The sequence below is a fragment of the Epinephelus lanceolatus genome, chromosome 9 (genome assembly GCF_041903045.1).
Source record: "Epinephelus lanceolatus isolate andai-2023 chromosome 9, ASM4190304v1, whole genome shotgun sequence".
Taxonomy (NCBI): domain Eukaryota; kingdom Metazoa; phylum Chordata; class Actinopteri; order Perciformes; family Serranidae; genus Epinephelus; species Epinephelus lanceolatus.
This window is the reverse complement of record NC_135742.1, coordinates 38068778-38091152: the sequence shown is the minus strand read 5'-3', so window position 1 is coordinate 38091152 and position 22375 is coordinate 38068778. Positions and strand designations below refer to the sequence as shown.

The 22375-nt window shown below is 39.8% G+C and overlaps 1 protein-coding gene across 1 annotated transcript in view; it reads right to left on the bottom strand.

Moving 5' to 3' along the window:
• LOC117252029 (tetraspanin-15) overlaps positions 1-22375 on the bottom strand; it is a 35237-nt gene that overhangs the window by 3219 nt on the left and 9643 nt on the right. Inside the window, exons 3-7 of the mRNA XM_033618666.2 lie at positions 20568-20642; positions 20285-20380; positions 14299-14415; positions 12114-12164; positions 7549-7665 (exon numbers count right to left, since the gene is read on the bottom strand). Coding sequence (XP_033474557.1) covers positions 7549-7665; positions 12114-12164; positions 14299-14415; positions 20285-20380; positions 20568-20642 — 456 coding nt within the window. The remainder of the gene's footprint in view (positions 1-7548; positions 7666-12113; positions 12165-14298; positions 14416-20284; positions 20381-20567; positions 20643-22375) is intronic.

Genomic DNA, 22375 nt, shown 5'->3' with positions numbered 1-22375 from the left:
TTGAACATTTTTCTATTGTTATAGCGCCACCCAGTTGCCAATTAGAGTTAAATTTCTCCAGTCACCTTGAGGCGTCCTGTTCTACATATCCACCGAGTTTAGTAAAAATCGATATGGGGGTTAGGCCGAGATAAGAAATTAGCTCTGTAGCGCCCCTATTTTGTTTGATGGGGTCAATAATGGAGGGGTCCCCTCAGATTATGTGTGGTCATATGCCTACAAAGTTCTGTGGTGATCGGTGAAACCCTTGAAATGTTATACACCTTTATGTGATGAGCCACGCCCTCCGCAATATTCATTGCCTTATAGAAGCTCAGTTTTAGTAATTTTTCCAACTTTTGCCAAGAGGGAACTTTAGATATTGGTCCCTAGATTATGTTCACCGAGTTTCATGCAGATCGGTCAAACGTCCTAGGAAGAGATCGATTTTAAGTGTTTTTCAAAAAATTCAAAATGGCGGAAAATCTATATAACTGGAAGTTATGGGTTCTTGAGGCAAATTTGTTCCTCATGAGGAGAGGCATCTCTGTGCAAAGTTTCATGTCTCTACGACATACGGGGCATGAGATATGCCCATTCAAAGTTTGCAATTTCAATCAGTTGCTATAGCGCCCCCCTTTGGCCAACTGATGTAATATTGCTTCATTCGCATCCTCCCATGACCCTCTACCACTGTGCCAAATTTCACATGGATTGAGCAAGTCAGTGAGGAGAAAAACGTGGTGGTCGATGGTCCAAGGACAGAGGAATGTTGTATGCTGTAAAGCCCTCTGAGGCAAGTTGTGATTTGTTTTTTAATTTATAAATAACATTGAAAACTGAAATTGAATTCCAAACAATGCTGTAGCAAAATGTTAATTATAAGCTGTACTAACATACATAAAAAATAAAGCAATGTTAATTACAGTCAGGTCCATAATTATTTGGACAATGATACAGTTGTCGTCATTTTGGCTCTGTACACCACCACAATGGGTTTTAAATGAAACAATGAATACCTGCTTAAAGTGCAGACTCTCAGCTTTCATTTAAGGCTTTTTTCAAAAATGTAGTATGAACCGTGTAGGAATTACAACCATTTCTTCACACAGTCCCCCAACTTTAAGGGCTCATAAGTATTTGGACAAACTAACATAATCATCAATTAAACAGTCAGTTTTAATACTTGGTTGCAAATCCTTTACAGTCAATGACTGCCTGAAGTGTTGGACACATAGACATCACCAGATGCTGGGTTTCTTCCCTGGTGATGCTCTGCCAGCCCTTTACTGCAGCCGTCTGCACTTCCTGCTTGTGTTTTGGGTGTTTTGCCCTCAGTTTTGGCTTCAGCAAGAGAAACACATGCTCAATTGGATTCAGGGCAGATGATATGACTTGGCCATTGCAGAACATTCCACTTCTTTGCCTTAAAAATGACTTTGGTTGCTTTTGCAATATGCTTCAGGTCAGTGTCCAACTGCACTGTGAAGCATCGTCCAATGAGTTTTGAAGTATTTAGTTGAATCTGAGCAGATAATGGTGCCCCAAACACTTCAGCTTTCATCCTGCTGCTCTTGTAAGCAAGACAAGACTTCACTAGAATACATACAAAGGGTTTATCACAAGATGCAAACCATTGGTTAGCCTTAAAAATGGAAGGCCAGATTAGAGTTTGTCAAAAACCATCTAAAAAGCCTGTACAGTTGTGGAACAGCATACTATGGACAGATAAAACAAAGATCAACTACCAGAATGATGGGAAGACAAGAGAAGGAAGAAGGGAAGGAACTGCTCATGATCCAAAGCACACCACCTCATCAGTGAAGCATGGTGGGGGTACTGTTATGTCATGGCCATGTATGGCTGCCAGTGGAACTGGTTCTCTTGTATTTATTGATGATGTGACTGCTGAGAAGAGCAGCAGGGTGAAAGCTGAAGTGTTTGGGGCACCATTATCTGCTCAGATTCAACCAAATGCTTCAAAACCCATTGGACGATCCTTCACAGTGCAGTTGGACAATGACCTGAAGCATACTGCAAAAGCAACCAAAGACATTTTTAAGGCAAAGAAGTGGAATGTTTTGCAATGGCCAAGTCATATCATCTGACCTGAATCCAATTGAACATGTGTTTCTCTTGCTGAAGCCAAAACTGAGGGCAAAACACTCAAAACACAAGCAGGAAGTGCAGACGGCTACAGTAAAGGGCTGGCAGAGCATCACCAGGGAAGAAACCCAGCATCTGGTGATGCCTATGTGTCCAACACTTCAGGCAGTCATTGACTGTAAAGGATTTGCAACCAAGTATTAAAACTGACTGTTTAATTGATGATTATGTTAGTTTGTCCAAATACTTATGAGCCCTTAAAGTTGGGGGACTGTGTGAAGAAATGGTTGTAATTCCTACACGGTTCATACTACATTTTTGAAAAAAAAGCCTTAAATGAAAGCTGAGAGTCTGCACTTTAAGCAGGTATTCATTGTTTCATTTAAAACCCATTGTGGTGGTGTACAGAGCCAAAATGATGACAACTGTATCATTGTCCAAATAATTATGGACCTGACTGTATATTACAATTTACTTCTTTTTTTCCCCTCTTAAAAACCCCACAAGAACCAATAAGAGTAGCGTTTAAATAACAGATCAATAAGCAGTTAGTAAGTTGTAAGATCCCTACTCTCAATGCGTCTAAGGTTTTGAAAAAACTTGACGTCATTGTTGATTGCTGCATAAATTGAACATCATGCTGTTGTGATGAGTGAATGTCATCATGAGTCTTTTTTGGTGAAGTGAAGCCAAGCTTTCAACTGCTTCTGTCTCTCCACCATTACGTCTTCTTTGTTGTTGAACGTACTGCTGACTGACGAGCGCGATGTATGTCATCGACGTAAAGATTCAGCGTAATGAAAAGAATCGATAAGGGAATCATTAAGCATAAAGGCTAATGATGTTGATGAATCTAACCAGTTCCCATCCCAAACTGCATTGCAGTTGAATGCCTCCGTCAAGCAGTCAAATTGCTCTTTCAGTTCACGTGCATGTCTGTAAAAACAGGGATGCTTTACACATATCTTCCCCACCACAGCACAGAGGATTTATACAATCAACACAGTTTCAAAGGTGAAGACCAAAGACTAGAATCACTTATTTAGTATCTGACCAAATATTTCCCCTTCTGTTCCTTAGTTATGATGTTGAGTAATGGCCAATTTTTTTTTGCATAATATTATGATGTCACAGTGAAGGTGGCCTTTGACCTTTTGGATATAAAATGTCATCACTTCATCATCATATCCTATTAGACATTTGTGTGAAATTCTGTCATAATTAGCATATGAATTCTTGAGTTATGGCCTAAAACTTGTTTTGTGAGGTCACAGTGATGTTGACCTTTGACCTCCAACCACCAAATTTTAATCAGTTCATTCTTGAGAGGAAACTCCCTCAAGGCCTTCTTGAGATATCGTGTTCACAAGAATGAGGCATATACAAGGTCACAGTGACCTTGACCTTTAACCACCAAATTCTAATAAGTCCATTGTTAAGTTCACAGGAATAAGAGGGGAGCAGTAAAATAATAATAATAAAATAATAAATAAATAAATAAATATAGTGTACACTTCAACTGATATTAGGCGTTTTTTTTTCAGAAGGCTGAGATGCATTTTGCTGTGGCCCCCGTCCACAGCCACTAGACTCCTTTTGACAGAAACAGTAATCTTACCTTGCAGAACACAAGGAACTGCTTTTATACAGCTGTCTCGATCACTTTTTATTTATGTTACTGTGAGACTTTCAGGACCAAACTCGATATTCTTATCTGCTTTTTCAAACTGGCAGCATGCTGGCTGACATCTACTGTAGGTAATACACCGACTATGGATATTTAAATGTGTTTATACAGTGCAAATGCAGTGTACAAAACATTCAGCTTCTCCTTTTCAGCCAGCACAGACACTGGCGTTCACAGGTTAAAATAACAAGCAGCAGCAGGTCATATCAGCTGTCACTTTTTAACATTAATTCCACGAGTAACTTGATGGCAAGCCCAAGCCAACACTAAACTTTAATGTTGTCTGGTATGTGTGCTCTCTGTAGGCCAATGTCTGCACTCACCCAAAGACTGTTTATGAGGTTAAAAAACAAAAAACAAAAAGCATCACTCTGTTGGAGTTAACTCGCAGTTGCACAGCAGTGTTACAGAGTGACAGGTCTTCTCTCTAGCGGATTGCTTCAAATCAGTCTCAGGAGTCACGATTTCCGAGTTAATCTTTCAATCATATCAGATCAATACTTCAAGCTTATAAACGTAATAGGTCTGAACCAGGCTCTTCAGTATTTGGATCACGTAGCTTGTAAAAAATAGGATGCACCAGACTAAGTAGCTGCAGCTGTTAATTCAATGTGTCAGATATATATTTAATCATCTTTCAAATAAATCTTACTATCTGATTGGACTCCGTTTTGGCAGATGCCCACTGCTAAAGGACTCAGATCTGTGCCAAAAAAAAACTTCATCAGGACATCCCTAATAATAGTGCCACTGCAGTTTTTCCCTTGTGATTGATGGTGTATTTTGTGTGTGTAATAATTTTTTATGATGTTACTGAAGATGTTTTTCATTTTAGGTGCTATAAAGCATTGCAGGAAACCCAGCTGTAAGACTGTTGATAACTGCTATAAAATCTTGACCTTCTCACACAGCCAATCCACCTTATTTTTCACAGAAACATGGAGGCAAAACAGAATGCAGCCAGCTTCCGTTTTTTTGTGCGACACTTCCGGTCCAGCACTCTTACCACTGTGTAAATGGGAATCGCCTTGTTGTTTACCTTGCTGAGTTTAGCTATATATATATATATATATATATATATATATATATATATATATATATATATATATATATATATATATATATGTATGTATATATCACATTTTCCATGTCACTATATCACCGTTTAGACTAATCTGATGTTTGTAAAGTCTATAAACACAATGACTGAACAAACATTAGTATTTTCTCTGTGTGTAATTAATAACATGGTTATCGTAGATTAGCTGGGCTAACCGTTAGCTGTTAGCCGTTAGTCGTGTCTGTAATAACTCACTAAACTCACAAAGTGGTCCATGAAAAAAATATTTTCTCCAGCGGATGTTTTAGTTACAACACGATTGAGCTAACTGGAGTAGTTTCATGTCGTATCCGACAACGGGAGGCTTTTAACGGATGACGATCCTGATGTTAGCTTTGCTGCTAGTGTTAACGTTAGCTGTCCCTGTCAGCTGCAGCCACTGATGCTTTCTAGACATCGTGATTTCTCCAAACTGAATAAATACCACACATAGCAACACAAAACTGCTTTGCTAGCTCAATCATGTTGTAACGGCTGGATGGTTGATGCGTACATGCTGAGTCGGGCGCTATCAGAGCCGATCCGCGCATCACTATGGCTTAATGATCAACTCAGTCAATTAAAACAACCTGTCCTGTGTTAGGAGTGTATGTCGCTGACAGAAAGAAAGAAAGAAAAGGGAAAAAAGATAGAAAAGCAGCGTACACCTCACATTTATTTATTTCTCACAGTTGCGCACACGTTTGGCTGGCATGCAGAAGCATGTGTGTCGAGGGTGCGAGCCGCAGCTTCAGCTGCTCAGGTAGAGAGGCTTAGCCCGGTGTGTTTTTTCGCTGATTCAGTTCTGCAGGTTCTCTGCTGGTACACTGGAGACGGGGATCAAGCAGTTTGTCTCACTCGGGATAGATTGTGCTTTTTTGGTTCATAGTTTATGATTGACGTGCGATTTATTCGCGTTTAGAGGGAATAAATTTCCGTTATAACCGAAACGTGGGCACAGTTATCTATACAAAATACACAGACTAACTAACTAACTAACTAACTGATTGACAAACATAAACAACTGAAAATTGAAAAAAAAATTAGCTTGCACCGTTAGCTGCGGTAAGGGAAAGCATGAGGGAAAGCGGCTGACCGGAAGTCACGCACAAAAAAACGGAAGTTGATCACTTTTTACTTCCATGTTTGAAAATAAGGTGGATAGGATGAGAACTCACAGTCTGAAACTGCACGGTCTAATAACATGTTTCAAGTTATATGATTCAGACCTTTACATGGTCCACAGTAGCTCAATATCCCCAACAATCAAACCGTGGTATGTGTAAAGGGACATCAGGGTTTCCCGCATTTGACGTCACATATTGGTTGTCTATTTTTGGAGCTGGAGCGTCAATTCAGAGCACTGTTGGAATATATATACTGTTCCGTTATGCAAAGCGTACTCTGGACACAGACGGAGCAGCTGAATGCCAGGCGCAGTGACAGTGAAATTTAACTGTTAATGAATTCATATGGAAACTGAGCGCTCTATTTCTTAGAACAATAGTGCTCTCATTTGAGCATTGTCCATCGTTTCTCCAAACTACTTTAAATAAAACCAGCTTCACTTCCATGGAAACCATGCACCCCAAGGTCCAGTGCTGGGTCTTAAAATTTGCTTTCAGTGACCTCTGCAGGAGCTCTTCCTCTATCAGTACATTTTAGGCCAAGCCTCTTCTTCTTTAAGTTAGTTACTAACTGCTATCAGCTGCTTTTTAAATCCCTAGCAGTGGGTCGCACACATAACACGTCGTCCAAAGGTCTCAACTGCCCTGTCAGTGGTCTATCCTGCTGACTGTGCCTTCTACACAGATGTTGATTTGGCACTGTTACTACTTCCACTGTCATCTTAAAGATGAGACAACTCTGTCCTCCCATCCCGCAATTATATATATTATTTAAGATTGGTGGGGGAGAATAACACCATGAAATTCCCACCTTGAACAGGTGGGAACAGTGTAAAAGAGGTTACAGATTCTTATTCTGTGGGAAACACTGAACACCTACAGGATCAACACAATGGCAGAAATCAGACCCAGGAGTACACAGGCCATAGCAATTTAAAGGAACAGAAAGCTGTTTCTGTAACAAAGTTAAGAGTAGACCTGGCAAAAAGTAAAAACCTTAGATTTCAGTGTGAGGACACTATTAACTGCAAGAGAGTAGGTGTTTTTTTTCAACTGGACAAAATGTACGAGCTACAATTTATTCTGGAAATGTGGTGCTGGAGAGAACCAATGCTATTTATGCAGCTGTTTAAAAAGGTAATGATTGTAATTACTCCTCTCTGAGGGGGCTGCCACAAGTCCAAATGTATGCATGGGAAGATTTGTGGACATTGTAATGTGTGGGAGACAAATTCAGATTTACCACAAGGTATAAAGAAATGAAACTGTGAAAAAGTTTTTGAAAACTTGGAGTTACACAACAATCAATATAGTTTTTGCTAACGATGTTAAGTATTCTGGCAGCGTTAAATCATGTCTTTTTAATGCAGCTGAGAAAATTATTTGCCAGACAGTGTTGTGAGGAAAATTAAAACATCAGAAACTTTCACAGGAAGTGAGGAGTTTACGGTTCAGATATTGAGGCTAAGTTGGAAAGGTGCATTTGGTTGGAAAGAGGGCTTCAAACCCAGTTCAGTGTCAGTGAGTCAGTGCTATGAGTTTTAAATTACCTGGGGCAGCCCAATGGCGCAGCAGAGTGCAATGGTTATTCCAATGTTGTCACTCATCCAGAGGTTGACTGCATGGATACAGCCTCGCACATGGATCAACTCATGCAGGGTTTCACGCTGATGCACAGACCGGAGGAAGACAACAAAAGGAAAGTTTCAATTTCAGACTCAAATCAACAGTCGCTGCCTTTGAAAAAAAGAAGAAAACTGGCAAGTTAAACCAATGAAGTTTAAACACTCCAAAGCTGTCACACACAGTTGGATATATTTCAATTTAAGATGTTTGCTGTTGAAACTAGATGCTGAAGGATGGAAAAACATACATACGAGTCAATTAGCATCACAGACTCTGTTCTATCTAGGGTTTCATGGCTGTAAAGGAAAATTCAAGCTCTTGGGTAAAGCTGATCACCACAATTTAAGTTTTACTAGCTTATTGTCATCTCAAAAGAATGTATTAGGCTCCATAATGTACTTGTTCCTCACCAACACATGTATTTCTCTCAGAACCTTAGAGTACTAATCATTTACATTTTTACAGCTATGAAACACTAGATAACTAATGAAAAACACATGCTACAGTATTACAGTGTATAACAGGGAATCTCGACCCTATGTTAATTTAGGAGGACCACCTTCCCAAATGATTGATGAAAAAAACATGACAAGAAAAATAACCAAAAAAAGTGGGAAAAACTAAACTGTGGTATTAATATGTGTTATGCCACTGTCAGCTGTTAATGTTATGCCTGAAGTGCCTTTTTCAGGAAATATTGTTTTGGCTTCCTAACACATCTCAGGAGCTTTGTTTGAAGTGTCTGTGGAGCTTCAATGGTTTTAGCGACTCATTTGACAGGATTTCACCACATCCAGCACACTGTGCTTTGAGCTCAGCATCACTGCCTGCCATTATAAATCCAAATTTAACGTATTCAGAGTCATGTTTCCTCACTAGGGATGTAACGATACCAGAAACTCACGATACGATATTATCACGATAAAGAGTCCACGATACGATATATATCACAATATTTATACAAGGGGAAAAAAGAGAAAATTTATTGTTAAAAATAGCTATTTTATTCAAAAATAGTGCATGTACACTGTATAGCATGTTATTTTTAACTTGGAAGCGTATCATAAACAAATCAACACACAGTTGAACATGTGCTGTCATTTCCCCCCTATTACTGCTAGGCAGGCAGACATTCAAGTGCCATAAGTCATGTCAATTAAAACTTTAGTGACAAAATATGAAAATGGAAACATTAGTATTTTTTAACCTACTCTGAACAAAAGCAGTGTAGTACTATTACTAGAAAGTCATCTGAATGACATCAAATTATGAGGATAGAGTAGTCTTAATATTCATCAAATATACAGAACTTAGAACAATCAAACCCTGCAACAACAACAAAATTAACAAATTAGAAATAATGTAAACTCAATAACACACAATCCCTCACTCACAGATACACAGAGAGAAAGAGAGAGAGAGAGAGAGAGAGAGAGAGAGAGAGAGGGGTAGAGATGTGTGTAAAAGAAAACCAAAATAAATAAAGCCCAGCCATTTCCCTGGAAGTCATAGAAAAACTCAAAAACACACATTCACTCAGTTTGTTCACGCCAGGTTGACAATCTTGACATCAAGGAGACCCTAACACTTTCTCAGAACAGGAGATGAGGAGAGGAAAGCTCTGGTCCTGCGCTTTTATGTGATATGCGTGGCATTTCTGTGCGACTCTGCATTCGTGAGTAATCCATCCAAAAGTAATGTGTGTGCAAAGCTGTATGAAAGCTTTGTTATACATTATTTTAGTGTAACTTTATCACTTTTTTTTTTGCTGTGAAAACATTGGACTACCGACTGCTTGGTCTTGTCAGAAAGCCACGATTCCGCTGTTTCACGTGATATGTGTGGCTTCTTGCTATGACGGACAGTCGCAGAGAAAATCCACAGAGAAGAACAATCAATCTCCTTACTTTTATTCGCTGTTTCCTCCGGTCACGCACGGGTCAGAGTCGGAGGCTGAGAGGCTGAGCTGCACGAGTCTGCTCTCACCCGTGCGCGCAGTTGCATGCAAATGATTATGGGGAATGTAGTCGCACAGTCATATTACCAGCTCTGTAGGAGAACGCAGCTATATAACTACTGTAGCATTCCCACGACGGTATCGAGAATTTATTTTATCATGACACCGCGAAATTTGATATATCGTATCGTAAACGCTTTACAGCTATTACTGGCACAGGGTTGTCTCCCACATCACTTATATGTTTAAAAAAAAAAAGTTCATTTTTGTCACTGCATACAGGGAAATGTTAGCTAGCTAACAGTAGGAAAGCATGTTTGTCTCACCCTGATGATGTGTCAGGACTGGTGGGGTGATATTCAAATGTAACTAGTCACTGAAGTTCTGCATTTTAATTGGACTTTTTTTTTTTTTTAATGTGAATTCTCAAGTACATTTAGATATAAAAATAACTAGCTTTGTAATTTTATCAGTATCTCCACTGTCCACTAGAAGGCACGGCCCGATGGTTGAGAATCGCTTGTTTATAGTGTTACTGAATAATCTCCTGATGAATGAAAATGAGTCGAAAGTGTGTCCTGTTGGTTTTACCGCACAAACAGACCGGGACCAAATCATTACCTATGTTTTAACAAAGTTACTTGTCTTAAGCAAGAGTATTTAAAGCAATTTGATTTCAATTATTATTTTTAGGGCCTCCACTCTCTGGAACAACCTCCCTGAGGACATTAGCTTGCCGAGTTTCTTATCCTCTTTTAAATCCCTCTTCAAATCACATTTTTATGAATGTACTTTCACAGGGTTTAAGGCCTGACCTCACTTTTATATTAAAGTCACTTCCTATAACATATTTTTAATCAAAGTTATTCTCTTAACTTTTATTTTATTGAGTGTTTTATTTAATCTTCCTTTGTTTTACTCTCTCATGTGTAGCTCCTTTTGTCCCACTTTGTATCACTTTTAAATTGCTTTTAATGTTTGTTTGTTTTTTTATTTTCTCTATTGCTTTTTATTTTTTGTAAAGCACTTTGTACATCTGCTTTGAAATTATAAATCATATAAATAAATATAAAATAATTTAAGCAGCACATATGCTGATCAGTATACATCACTGCTTGGGTTTTGTTTTCTCCTAATCTTCCACCTCAGCACTATTATTTTAGTACTCTTTTTAAAGGGTTTTGCATCAATGTGATTTAAGTGCCTTGATTGCGCAGGTATTTAAGTCACTGGCTTAGCCAAAAAGATGAATTCCCATTTGGTTACTTTTCCATATGCTATCTCTATGATAAACAGTTAAGACTGTCCAAATTGTCAGAAAAAAAATATGTTTATTTCTAATCTAAATACACACTGTAAACATGTAGAAATCTGTCAAACATAATCCAATCATGCTTTACACACTGCATTTACTGTCATTTCCACGTACTAAAATTGAATTTTCCCTCTGGGGATTAATAAAGTATAAAAAATTAAATAAAAATTAAATTAAATAAAATTACTTCATGTATGTTGGAAACCTGTCATATTTAACATTCTATATCGACCAATATCGGCTTTATAGATGAACTATCAGAATCCTCCAACATGCTTTTTCTTACTTTGCACAATGAATGGATATTACATACATTGAAAAGTTTTCTATTTCATGTCTCCATCTGCTGGTGGGCCATCATGACAAGAGTATGCATGTATAATAAGATGTTAATTCCACTAAAGACGAGACATGATGATCACTAAAATTAGGTGGGTCAAAAAGTGGATATATCGATACTGGTCTTGGTTATCGGTCAAATGAGTTTTTACATATCGGCAAAAAATCCAATATTGTGCATCCCCAATATATCTATATCAAAGTAGGTGTTTGTGTTAACCTTGGTCAGCATTGTTGTCCTTGTTTTAGCTGTACGTGTATTCTGTGTATGTATACTGAGAGCAACAAATGACTGGAGTCAAATTCATTGTACTGTATGTTACACATACTTGGCCAGTAAATCTGATTCTGATTAAATATATTGAAACATATTGCTATATTGTAAGCAAGGAGATATACTGTGTCTTTTTACATCTCATTTTAGGTAAACTGTCATAGTATGAAGAACACACAACTACACACACATAAAAAAGTCAACTTGGCAAAGGAATTATCATTAACCTATATCAGAAAAAAAAAAAAAATACAATAAAAGTGCTTGCAGATTCTTTAGGTAAACAAATTAAGAAAAAAAGGAAACAATTTAAAAATCAACAGTGTTTTTGAGAAATCGATACAGTACCACAAAATATTGCATCGTGATTCTTAAGTGTGTCACTACTATTTTAGATCACTACATAAAAAAAACTGTTACAATATCAGATAATTAACATTAGATTTTATCTTTATTTCCCTTTCCTAAACTGCATACTCATTATAGCAACATAAGTTAATGTGATTGAATAAAACCATAGTTTACCATAGTAACAGTGAAGACAGGATGAAACCACTAATTCATTCACTATCAATTAGCAGTCATTATCTGTTGTTCCTCTCACCTGTTTCTCCAGAGTCTGGTAACCACAGAGAGTGTTGATGACCTCTCCAACCTGTGCAAAGAGTTAAGATATAAAGAGTCAGAGACCCAACTTTAACCCAAGCTGAGATGACCACAGACAACACCATAAGGGACATATGTGGGAGCAAAGCTCCTCACAAGGGGGTGTTCCTGTCCCCTGCTAGCTGAAGCATGAACTTAAGTGTTTTTAAAATGGCTGCAGCACTGACAGGTCGGGACCGATAACAGCGGAAACCTAGCCAATGTTCAGCTTTCCTAATCAACTCTCTCTATGGTGTGTGTATGAGTGTGAGTATTGGATGATTCTGTCATTAATTTCTCTGGCACAGCTCCACTGCTTCCAGAGACAGTATCAGTGCTTTGAGCCCAGGGACAGGAGAATTACTATGGAGGGTGGAGGAGGCCACAGGGGACTAACATTTCATTTAAAGAGACAACTCTCCCAAAAGCTGTATGAGACACTTCTCTCACACAACCAATTACTTCTCTGATGTGTAGACAATACATGTCTCTTCCTCAGAGCAAAGTTTTTTGGTGTGAATTGTGTATCAGCAGGGACTGGGATTATCAAACAGGATGGCTCTAACATCACTGATACCGGGTCACATGGTTTTAATACTTGCTAATTAACAGGCAATAAATGTGATTCTCATTCCAGAAGACACATGGCAGACGCTCTGTCTGAAAGTGAATTTAGGCATTATGAGAGCTCACCTGACTCATCTTTACTTTGTGTTGTGTCAAATGTTAGTGTTTCCTTCCAGAAGCATCATTTTTTATTAGTCTTTTTTTCCGTGTGGTTCAGATCGAGTAGGCTAGTGTAAAAGCTAACAATCGAACTCTGCTTTCAACCTGTTCGCCATTATGATATATAAAGTCCAGTTAACTCAAACCCTGGAACTTGATGTCCCACCGTTCATGTGCCGCTAAAGGTGCAGGATGACAGTAGCCAAAACTGTCCAGTCAGTGAGTTACTTGTCAGTCCATACAACTTTATGTTCAGTCCTTATGGTTTATTTGTAATAATGCAGTGAATAAGCCATGAATCAGACCACAGCAAAACTACAAGGCAATAATTAGGGCTGGGTAATGCATCATTATTACATTGATATCATGATAAGGGTTGGGTATCATTAGTTTTGTTTTTTTAAAAAAAATACTGATGCCTAAACAGTGCCTGAAACAATACTTGAGGAAAAAAATAAATAAATAAGTCAACAACATCACAGAACAGCTTTTTTTTTTGCAAAGGCAAAGTTAAACTTGCAACTAAACCATATATTAACTCTTAACAGTTTAAAGTATGCTTAAATAACATTACAATAATAACAGCAAAATTAATTTTGAGTTCTTCTATGATATAGTAATTGTCTCCCTACCTCAGGAGAGACTAAGATGCCAGACATTTCTCCATTACCTTTTAAGGAGCAGCTGAGATTGTCACTACAATAAGAATAACTGGTCTAATTTTACAGTCCACCTTCAGTGAGCCTGGGCAGTTTCCAATAGGAGGCTTACTCTGTTTGCCAACATCAGACCTAACCTACTTCACTTTAATCAGCAGGTGACAAACAAGACATGGAAACTTAATTTGGCTCTTGAGGAGTTGTAGCGTTTATTCACTGACTAATGGCCTAAACTGTCCACACACAGCACTGCTACATTTAACTTCATACTCTCTGCTCTGGGTGCCGCAACCTCGCTGTCACATGTCACTGTCACAAACCCACTCTCTTTCTCTCTCTTTCAACTGCACACTTGCTACGTGAACAATTTAGCACTGACGTGAAGCACCAAAATCTACGTTGTTATTTGTGCAGTAGGTACCTGTTGTACAAGAACAAATGCCATATTGGCACCAGGTTTCGGTACTCAACCTTAATTGTGATATGAGACTAGATATCATCATAGATTTTGGATATCATAATATTGACAGTGTTCTCTTTTCCTGGCTTTACAGGCTGCATTACAGTAAACTGATGTAATTTTTTCTTAACTTACCAGATTGTTCTCGCTGTTCTATTATTTGTTTTTACCCACTCAGTCATTACATCCAAGGCATATGTGAAGACATATACAGGAAGCACTACAAAGAGCTGGTGCAGTCATTTTATGAGATTTTTATGTCAAGGCCCGTTTGTACTGTGTGTGTTGCCAGCACTCACCTTTCGGCGAACACAACAGGTATATGGAACCCCACAGGCTAGTGGACCAGTGCCATTGCAGAAATGGTACTGGTTGACTCCCCAGTCCTTATACTCATCCCCTCCACAACATGAAAACTGGAAGACAAAATGGTACAAAGACAAGGCGGTTAGGAACAAAGCATGCTATCAAAACAAAGGCTCATCTGCAATTAAAATTTGAAACGACAACAAACTCGAGTTCTTTAGAATCTCTGGAATGAAACAACCCACTGCATTACAGCCTCTGCTGTGTAATCTACACCTCTGTTTCACCTCAGAGCTCACTCACCATGCTGCCTTCTCACCACGCAGATGAACAAATGATCTCTCTGTACATCTAATTCCTACTGCAAACTTCAGTCAGAGTCAGGAGCAGAAAACAGGTGTTCATGTGAAGACTGCAGAGTTCCTGACAATCAATTAAAGGCTAGGGCTAGCATTTTAAAGTACTTCACAGAGAATATTCAAGTGTCCAACATGTTGAGACCTTTTGAAGATGATGAAGGACATCTCTATCTCCGTGATAGCCTGACCTCAGCTGCATGCTGCCAGGAGCCACACTGGCTGTGCGAAAAAGACATTTTTACAAGGAGTGGGAAAAGAAACAAAAGAAAGGACGATGAAAGGCAGGAAGCGGGATTTACTGCACTCTCTACTGACGTAGGTGATGAAAAAACAGTGTGAATCCCCTAACAGAAGGGCTCCAAACTGTGAGGATAGTAGTTCTGAGGCAAGAGACTATTTTCTGAGTTGTGGCCAAAGATTTAAAGGGACAAAAAGCGAAATCGTTTCACCGCTAGGTTTGCTGTTGTGCACTGCCTGTAGACCAAAACAAAGTGTGTCATGAGCCACATCCCCCTCTACCTCTGCTAATTGCAAATGTTAACTGGGCTGCCGGGTTAGAAACGATGAATTTCGCTTATTGCCCCTTTAACACCCAACTACAGCCAATTTGTTTTGAAGTTCAAGTTCAAAGAAACTGAAGCCATATAGTATGTGCTTCAGTGGAGACAATACTGATGTTGGTTCTACTGTTATTGCTTAGATGACAGGTGTATCTCAACCAGAGGGCACTTGAAACATTTCCAAAATACCCACTTGCAGCATTTTCCTTTTATTCATTCATTATCTTTAGAGATTTGGTAGCTGCAGACTGCCACAACCTTTCCCCCTGCATTGTTTGCAGCTCCACCCAGTCCTCTGGGTTAGACAAATACACACTAGTTTATCTTTTTGCTGTTCTAAAAGTTACATTTATATTTCCTTATATGTTTTTTAGATAAGCAAAATGATGTAGAGTCCAGCTACATGAACCATAATGAATAATCACATTGTAGGTCCTGTTACTCTACCTGACCTGAAGTTTTTTTTTATAGTTAAGTAAAGCAAAAATAAAAACTAACCGAAATGATAAAGTGCACTTGCAAAACTAAGCTTACATGAAAATATACAGAAAAGTCAATTGTCAGTTTGGTCAAATTTATCAACACAACAAGCATGGTATCGTTGTATATGTTTATTAAGACAGGGATGTCTACATGACTGTGAGTCAGTTGCATTTGCTAAATTATGTGTTTGTATTGTAACTTAATTTTCTGAACTTCTTAAATCCTGCTCCTGACAAACAGCACCATACTGCAAACAAAACAGATTAATACTGGCACTAATAACAACCGGTACCAGTTGGCCAGAAGGGCTGCAGCTGTGGCAGTCGCTGAAGCAAAAACCCGGGTGTGGGAGGAGATCGGGGAGGCTATGGAGAAGGACTTTCGGTTGGCCTCAAGGAAGTTCTGGCAGACCGTTAACCGACTCAGGACGGGAAAGCAGGGCTTGTCTCAGGCTGTGCTCAGCAGAGAGGGTGAACTGCTGACCCGAACTGGGGACATCGTTGGGCGGTGGAAGGGGCCCTTTGAGGACCTCCTGAACCCGGCCATCATGTCCACTGAGAACGAGGCAAAACCCGAGGACTCAGGGGAACTCTCGCCCATATCCCTGTCGGAGGTCGGTGAGGTAGTTAAGAAGCTCCCCAGTGGCAAGGCGCCGCGTGTGGATGAGATTTGCCTTGAGATGCTGAAGGTTCTGGGCACTGTTGGGCTGTCTTGGCTGACACGCCAGTTCAGTGTCGCGTGGATGTCGGGTACGGTGCCTGCAGAGTGGCAGACCGGGGTTGCAGTCCCCATCTTCAAAAAAGGGGACCGGAGGGTGTGCTCCAACTATTGGGGTATCACACTGCTCAGCCTCCCGGGTAAAGTTTACTCCAGGGTGCTGGAAATGAGGCTCCGACCGATTGTCGAACCTCAGATTCAGGAGGAGCAATGCGGATTCTGTCCTGGCTGTGGAACAGTGGACCAGCTCTTTACCCTTGCAAGGCTGCTGGAGGGGGCGTGGGAGTTTGCCTATCCAGTCTACATGTGCTTTGTGGACCTGGAGAAGGCTTACGACCACGTCCCGCAGGGGGGTCTTGTGGAGGGTACTATGGGAGTATGGGGTTCCAGGCTCGCTGCTACGAGCCATTCGGTCCTTGTATGACCAAAGTGAGAGTTGTGTCCTCATACTCGGTGTGAAGTCGACTACGTTCTCGGTGGGTGGTGGTCTCCGCCAAGGTTGTCCCTTGTCACCAGTCCTGTTTGTGATCTTCATGGACAGGATCTCGAGGCACAGCCGGGGGGAGGAAGGGGTCTGGCCTGAGAACACCTTGGGTTCCCCCAGGAGGAGCTGGAAAGTGTTGCCGGGGAGAGGATGTCTGGGGTGTTTTGCTTGGCCTGCTGCCCCCGCAACCCGGCCCCAGATAAGCGGATGAAAATGGATGGATGGATGGACTAATAACAACTAAACTAAAACTAATCATTTATAAACAGTAAAAACTACTACCTTGGGTTGTATGCCTCCGCAAACCTGTTGAGTTGTAGTTACAGTTCACATCTGTCATGGAAGCTTCACACACATCTTCCCCCCGATGACACAGAACATCAATACAATCAGCACAGCTTCAAGATGGACACTAAGGAATAGTGTCACCAATTCAGAATCTGACTTAATATCTGTCCTTTTGTTTCTGAGATACAACGTTGAATAATGGCCAATAAATTATGTCACAGTGAAGTTGACCTTTATCCTTTTGGATATAAAATGTCATCACTTCATCATTTTATCCAATTAGATGGTTGTGTGAAATTTTATCATAACTCGTGTCTAAATTCCTTTGTCATAGCCAAAAACATGTTTTGTGAGGTCATACTGACCTTGACATTTGACCTTTAACCACCAAATTCTACATTTGTGCCAAATTTGAGGAAATGTCCTTCAGGTGTTGTTGAGATATTGCATTTACAAAATGAGATGGACGAGGTCACATTGACCTTGACCTTTGGCCAAATTTTAATCAGTTCATCTTTGACTCAAAGTGGATGTTTGTGCCAAATTTGAAGAAATTTCCTCAAGTTGTTCTTGCAATATTGCCATTATGAGAATGCAATGGATGAGATCACAGTGACCTTAACCTTTGATCTATAACCACCAAATTGTAATCGGTTCATTTTTGACTCAAAGTGGATATGCGTGGCAAATTTGAAAAAAAATATCCTCAAGGTGTTTATGAGATATCATGTTCACATGAATGGGACGGGCAACCTGAAAACATTATACCTCTGGCCATTGCTATCGCCGACATAAAGGCATAATGAAAAAAAAAAACAAAAAAAAACATGACAACTCTGAACAAATCAGGTAATTCCATCAGTAGAGAAACTTCTAAGCTAAATCACTATAAAGGCGGCTAACACAATTAAAAAATAGCCAAAAACCTTGACAGCACTTAGTGAATATCTTCAGTGTGATACTGTACTCAGAGGGTTTGAAGGGGTCAGTATGTACATGGTTATACACTTTTTTTTTAAATTCTACACTGAACAAAAATATAAACGCTTTGCTCCCATTTTTCATGAGCTGAACTCAAAGATCTAAAACATTTTCTATATACACAAAAGACCATTTCTCACAAATATTGTTCACAAATCTGTCTAAAATCTGTGTTAGTGAGCACTTCTCCTTTGCCGAGATAATCCATCCCACCTCACAGGTGTGGCATATCAAGATGCTGATTAGACAGCATGATTATTGCACAGGTGTGCCTTAGGCTGGCCACAATAAAAGGCCACTCTGAAATGTGCAGTTTTACTTTATTGGGGGGGTCAGAAAACCAGTCAGTATCTGGTGTGACCACCATTTGCCTTACGCAGTGCAACACATCTCCTTCGCATAGAGTTGATCAGGTTGTTGACTGTGGCCTGTGGATGGTGTTGGTCCACTCCTCTTCAATGGCTGTGCGAAGTTGCTGGATATTGGCAGGAACTGGAACACGCTGTCGTATACGCCGACCCAGAGCATCCCAAACATGCTCAATGGGTGACATCTCCGGTGAGTATGCTGGCCATGCAAGAACTGGGATGTTTTCAGCTTCCAGGAATTGTGTACAGATCCTTGCAACATGGGGCCGTGCATTATCATGCTGCAACATGAGGTGATGGTCGTGGATGGATGGCACAACAATGGGCCTCAGAATCTCGTCACGGTATCTTTGTGCATTCAAAATGCCATCAATAAAATGCACCTGTGTTCGTTGTCCATAACATACGCCTGCCCATACCATAACCCCACCGCCAGCATGGGCCACTCGATCCACAACGTTGACATCAGCAAACCGCTCACCCACACGACGCCACACACGCTGTTTGCCATCTGCCCTGAACAGTGAAAACCGGGATTCATCTATGAAGAGAACACCTCTCCAACGTGCCAGACGCCACTGAATGTGAGGATTTGCCCACTCAAGTCGGTTACGACGACGAACTGCAGTCAGGTCGAGACCCCGATGAGGATGACAAGCATGCAGATGAGCTTCCCTGAGATGGTTTCTGACAGTTTGTGCAGAAATTCTTTGGTTATGCAAACCGATTGTTGCAGCAGCTGTCCGGGTGGCTGGTCTCAGACGATCTTGGAGGTGAACATGCTGGATGTGGAGGTCCTGGGCTGGTGTGGTTACACGTGGTCTGCGGTTGTGAGGCTGGGTGGATGTACTGCCAAATTGTCTGAAAAGCCTTTGGAGACGGCTTATGGTAGAGAAATGAACATTCAATTCACGGGCAACAGCTCTGGTGGACATTCCTGCAGTCAGCATGCCAATTGCACGCTCCCTCAAAACTTGCAACATCTGTGGCATTGTGCTGTGTGATAAAACTGAACATTTTAAAGTGGCCTTTTATTGTGGCCAGCCTAAGGCACACCTTTGCAATAATCATGCTGTCTAATCAGCATTTTGATATGCCACACCTGTGAGGTGGGATGGATTATCTCAGCAAAGGAGAAGTGCTCACTAACACAGATTTAGACAGATTTGTGAACAATATTTGAGGGGAAATGGTCTTTTGTGTATATAGAAAATGTTTTAGATCTTTGAGTTCAGCTCATAAAAAATGGAAGCAAAAACAAAAGTGTTGCGTTTATATTTTTGTTCAGTGTATTGTACTTTCATAGGGAACCATGCCACAATGGTAAGAAAATGTGAAAGCAAACTTACTACTCCAACAGTATAACTGAAACAGTTAATACTAAATTAACAATCATGTCATCTGTGATATTAAATGACCAGCTTGGTGATTAACTGGCTGGATTAAAATGCAGGATAACAAACCTGTGTGCCCATCTGACTTCTACAGAGGACAAATCACAAATCTATGAGCATTAAAGCTCTGAATAACGTACAATGAATTCTTGTGAGAGCATCAAGCTGTACATTATAAGCCCTTTTTATCCTCCACCTACATATCACAACAGTATCAAACACTTCCATCATTTTACCATTCTCGTATTTAAATTTTCGTCATTATACTGTCTACAAATATAAGAAATGTATCTTACAATCACATTCCCTTTCTTTTCATCTCTTCTGGAGAAAATATCAAAGTACCTTCTGTTGCACATAGTCCAAGATGTTTTTGAAGTCCAGATCATCGTAGTAGTGTTTAATTCCTTCTCGTATACTGCTCTGAAACAAGGCAGACGTCTAGATAAAATGGAGGGGGGGGCAGAGACACAGAGGAGAGGTGGTCATTATTACGAACACTGAAAAAGGATAATGCCCGTCAGAAAAAGCATTGAGTAGGTAGTGACCTGACTGTGGCTAGAGACTATCATTAGGGGTAATATACTGGTATGTAAAGGGTGTGAACACGTGACACAAACAAGTTTACCTTGTTTTCAAAGATGAGAGCTGTGACGAGCCCAATCGCCTGGAGAAGCAGCAACACACAGAGAACACAAAGGAACTGTGGAGGGACAAGGATGACAGATGCAGACAACATTCAGGGTAAATATTAAGCAGTAAATATTAAGCACCCAAAAAACGTTTTACATCACTACCAAAGACAAATTAATTTTGCAGTTGCTCCTTTTTAAAACAACAAGGACACAAAGCATAATTTACTTATAAAATAGAGGTAGTGCTATCCTAAAGATCGTTTTCTGGGAAGATCCTGGAATAATGGATCAGTTTTGTCTAAAACAAACCCGATCAATCATCATTTTTTTTACCATATCATATCATATCAATAACTTAATAGTACTGAGCCAGGGCCTACCGAGTAGCTTGTAAAAAATAGGGCAAGCCAAATTTAGCAAGATAACACCTGTTATTTAAAGGTGGAAGACACATATCTAACTAAAACTGTATATCTTCTGTTGCTATGTATACAATTATTTTTATTATGTATAGGAAGCATCTTTGGTATAAAAAATTTTGGGGATGAATGAAGTTCTATCTTATTACATTTTCAGGTTTTAGTTTGAGTGTGCATTGTGTCATTTAGGGCAAATACAGACGAATCTGGGTAAGACCAAAGGTAAACAAGTTAACATTACTGTGATGGAATCCGCCTACAATACATGCACATTTGAATGCAAGCTGTCGAAAGGAGTGTTCAGTTTTCTCCTTTGACCTTTACTTTCTATGTAATGTTACTTTTGACAACATCAGTAGGAACCTGTGCAGTTCTTGGCTGCTTCAACAGTTGTGTCAAACTTCAACTTTGGATAAAAACTGATGTTAACTAACGTCAACTACGTTAAGACTGCTTGACTAATGTAGTTTACATGAGTTAATGTCATGAATGAATTAACTCCATCCATTAACTATGGTGTTATTGTAAAATATAATGTTAGTTGCTCTAACTGGCGCAGTAACCACAAAGTAAACATCATTTGTCTGCATCACAAACAGAACACATACTATGCAGTCTGATGTTTAAGTGTTAACTGACTGGTGACTCTCAGCCAAATGCATCACGGTTGCTGGTAGTTACAGTAACCAATACCTAAAATTACCACCTTGCAGTTGTATGGCTCTGCTAACCAGTCAAGTCGCACTTTTTAGAGTTTATATCCATGACTGTGAAAACCTGGGTGCTTACTACACATCTTTCCCCGGCAGCACCGATCAATACAATCACCACAATTTCAAGATGGACACCCAAAATTAGTGTCACCAATTCAATATCTGACCAAATGTCTCCCCTTATGTTCCTCACTTATAGCGTTGTTGAATAATGGCTAGAAAAGTGTTTTAGTAGGACACTGTGTTGCCACAGTGAAGTTGACCTTTGACCTTTTGGATATAAAATGTCATCACTTCATCCTATTAAACATTTGTGTGAAGTGCTGTCATAATTAAAGTAGAAATTATTGAGTTACGACCAAAAACATGTTTTTGGAGGTCACAATGATCTTTGATCACCAAAATCTAATTAGTTCATTGTTGAGTCCAAGTGGGCATTTGTACCAAATTTGGGGAAATTCCTTCATAGTGATCTTGAGATATTGTGTTCTCAAGAATGAGATGGATATACAGACAGCACCTTTTTATGCCTCCCTGCTCCTGCCAGCAGGGAGGCATAAAAACAAGAACAGAACGTGTAGGTGTCCTTGTAAAAGTCTTCAGTTTCACTTTAATTCTAAATACATACTCATCTGTTTAATATCTATGCCAACCATTCACTTAAGTAAC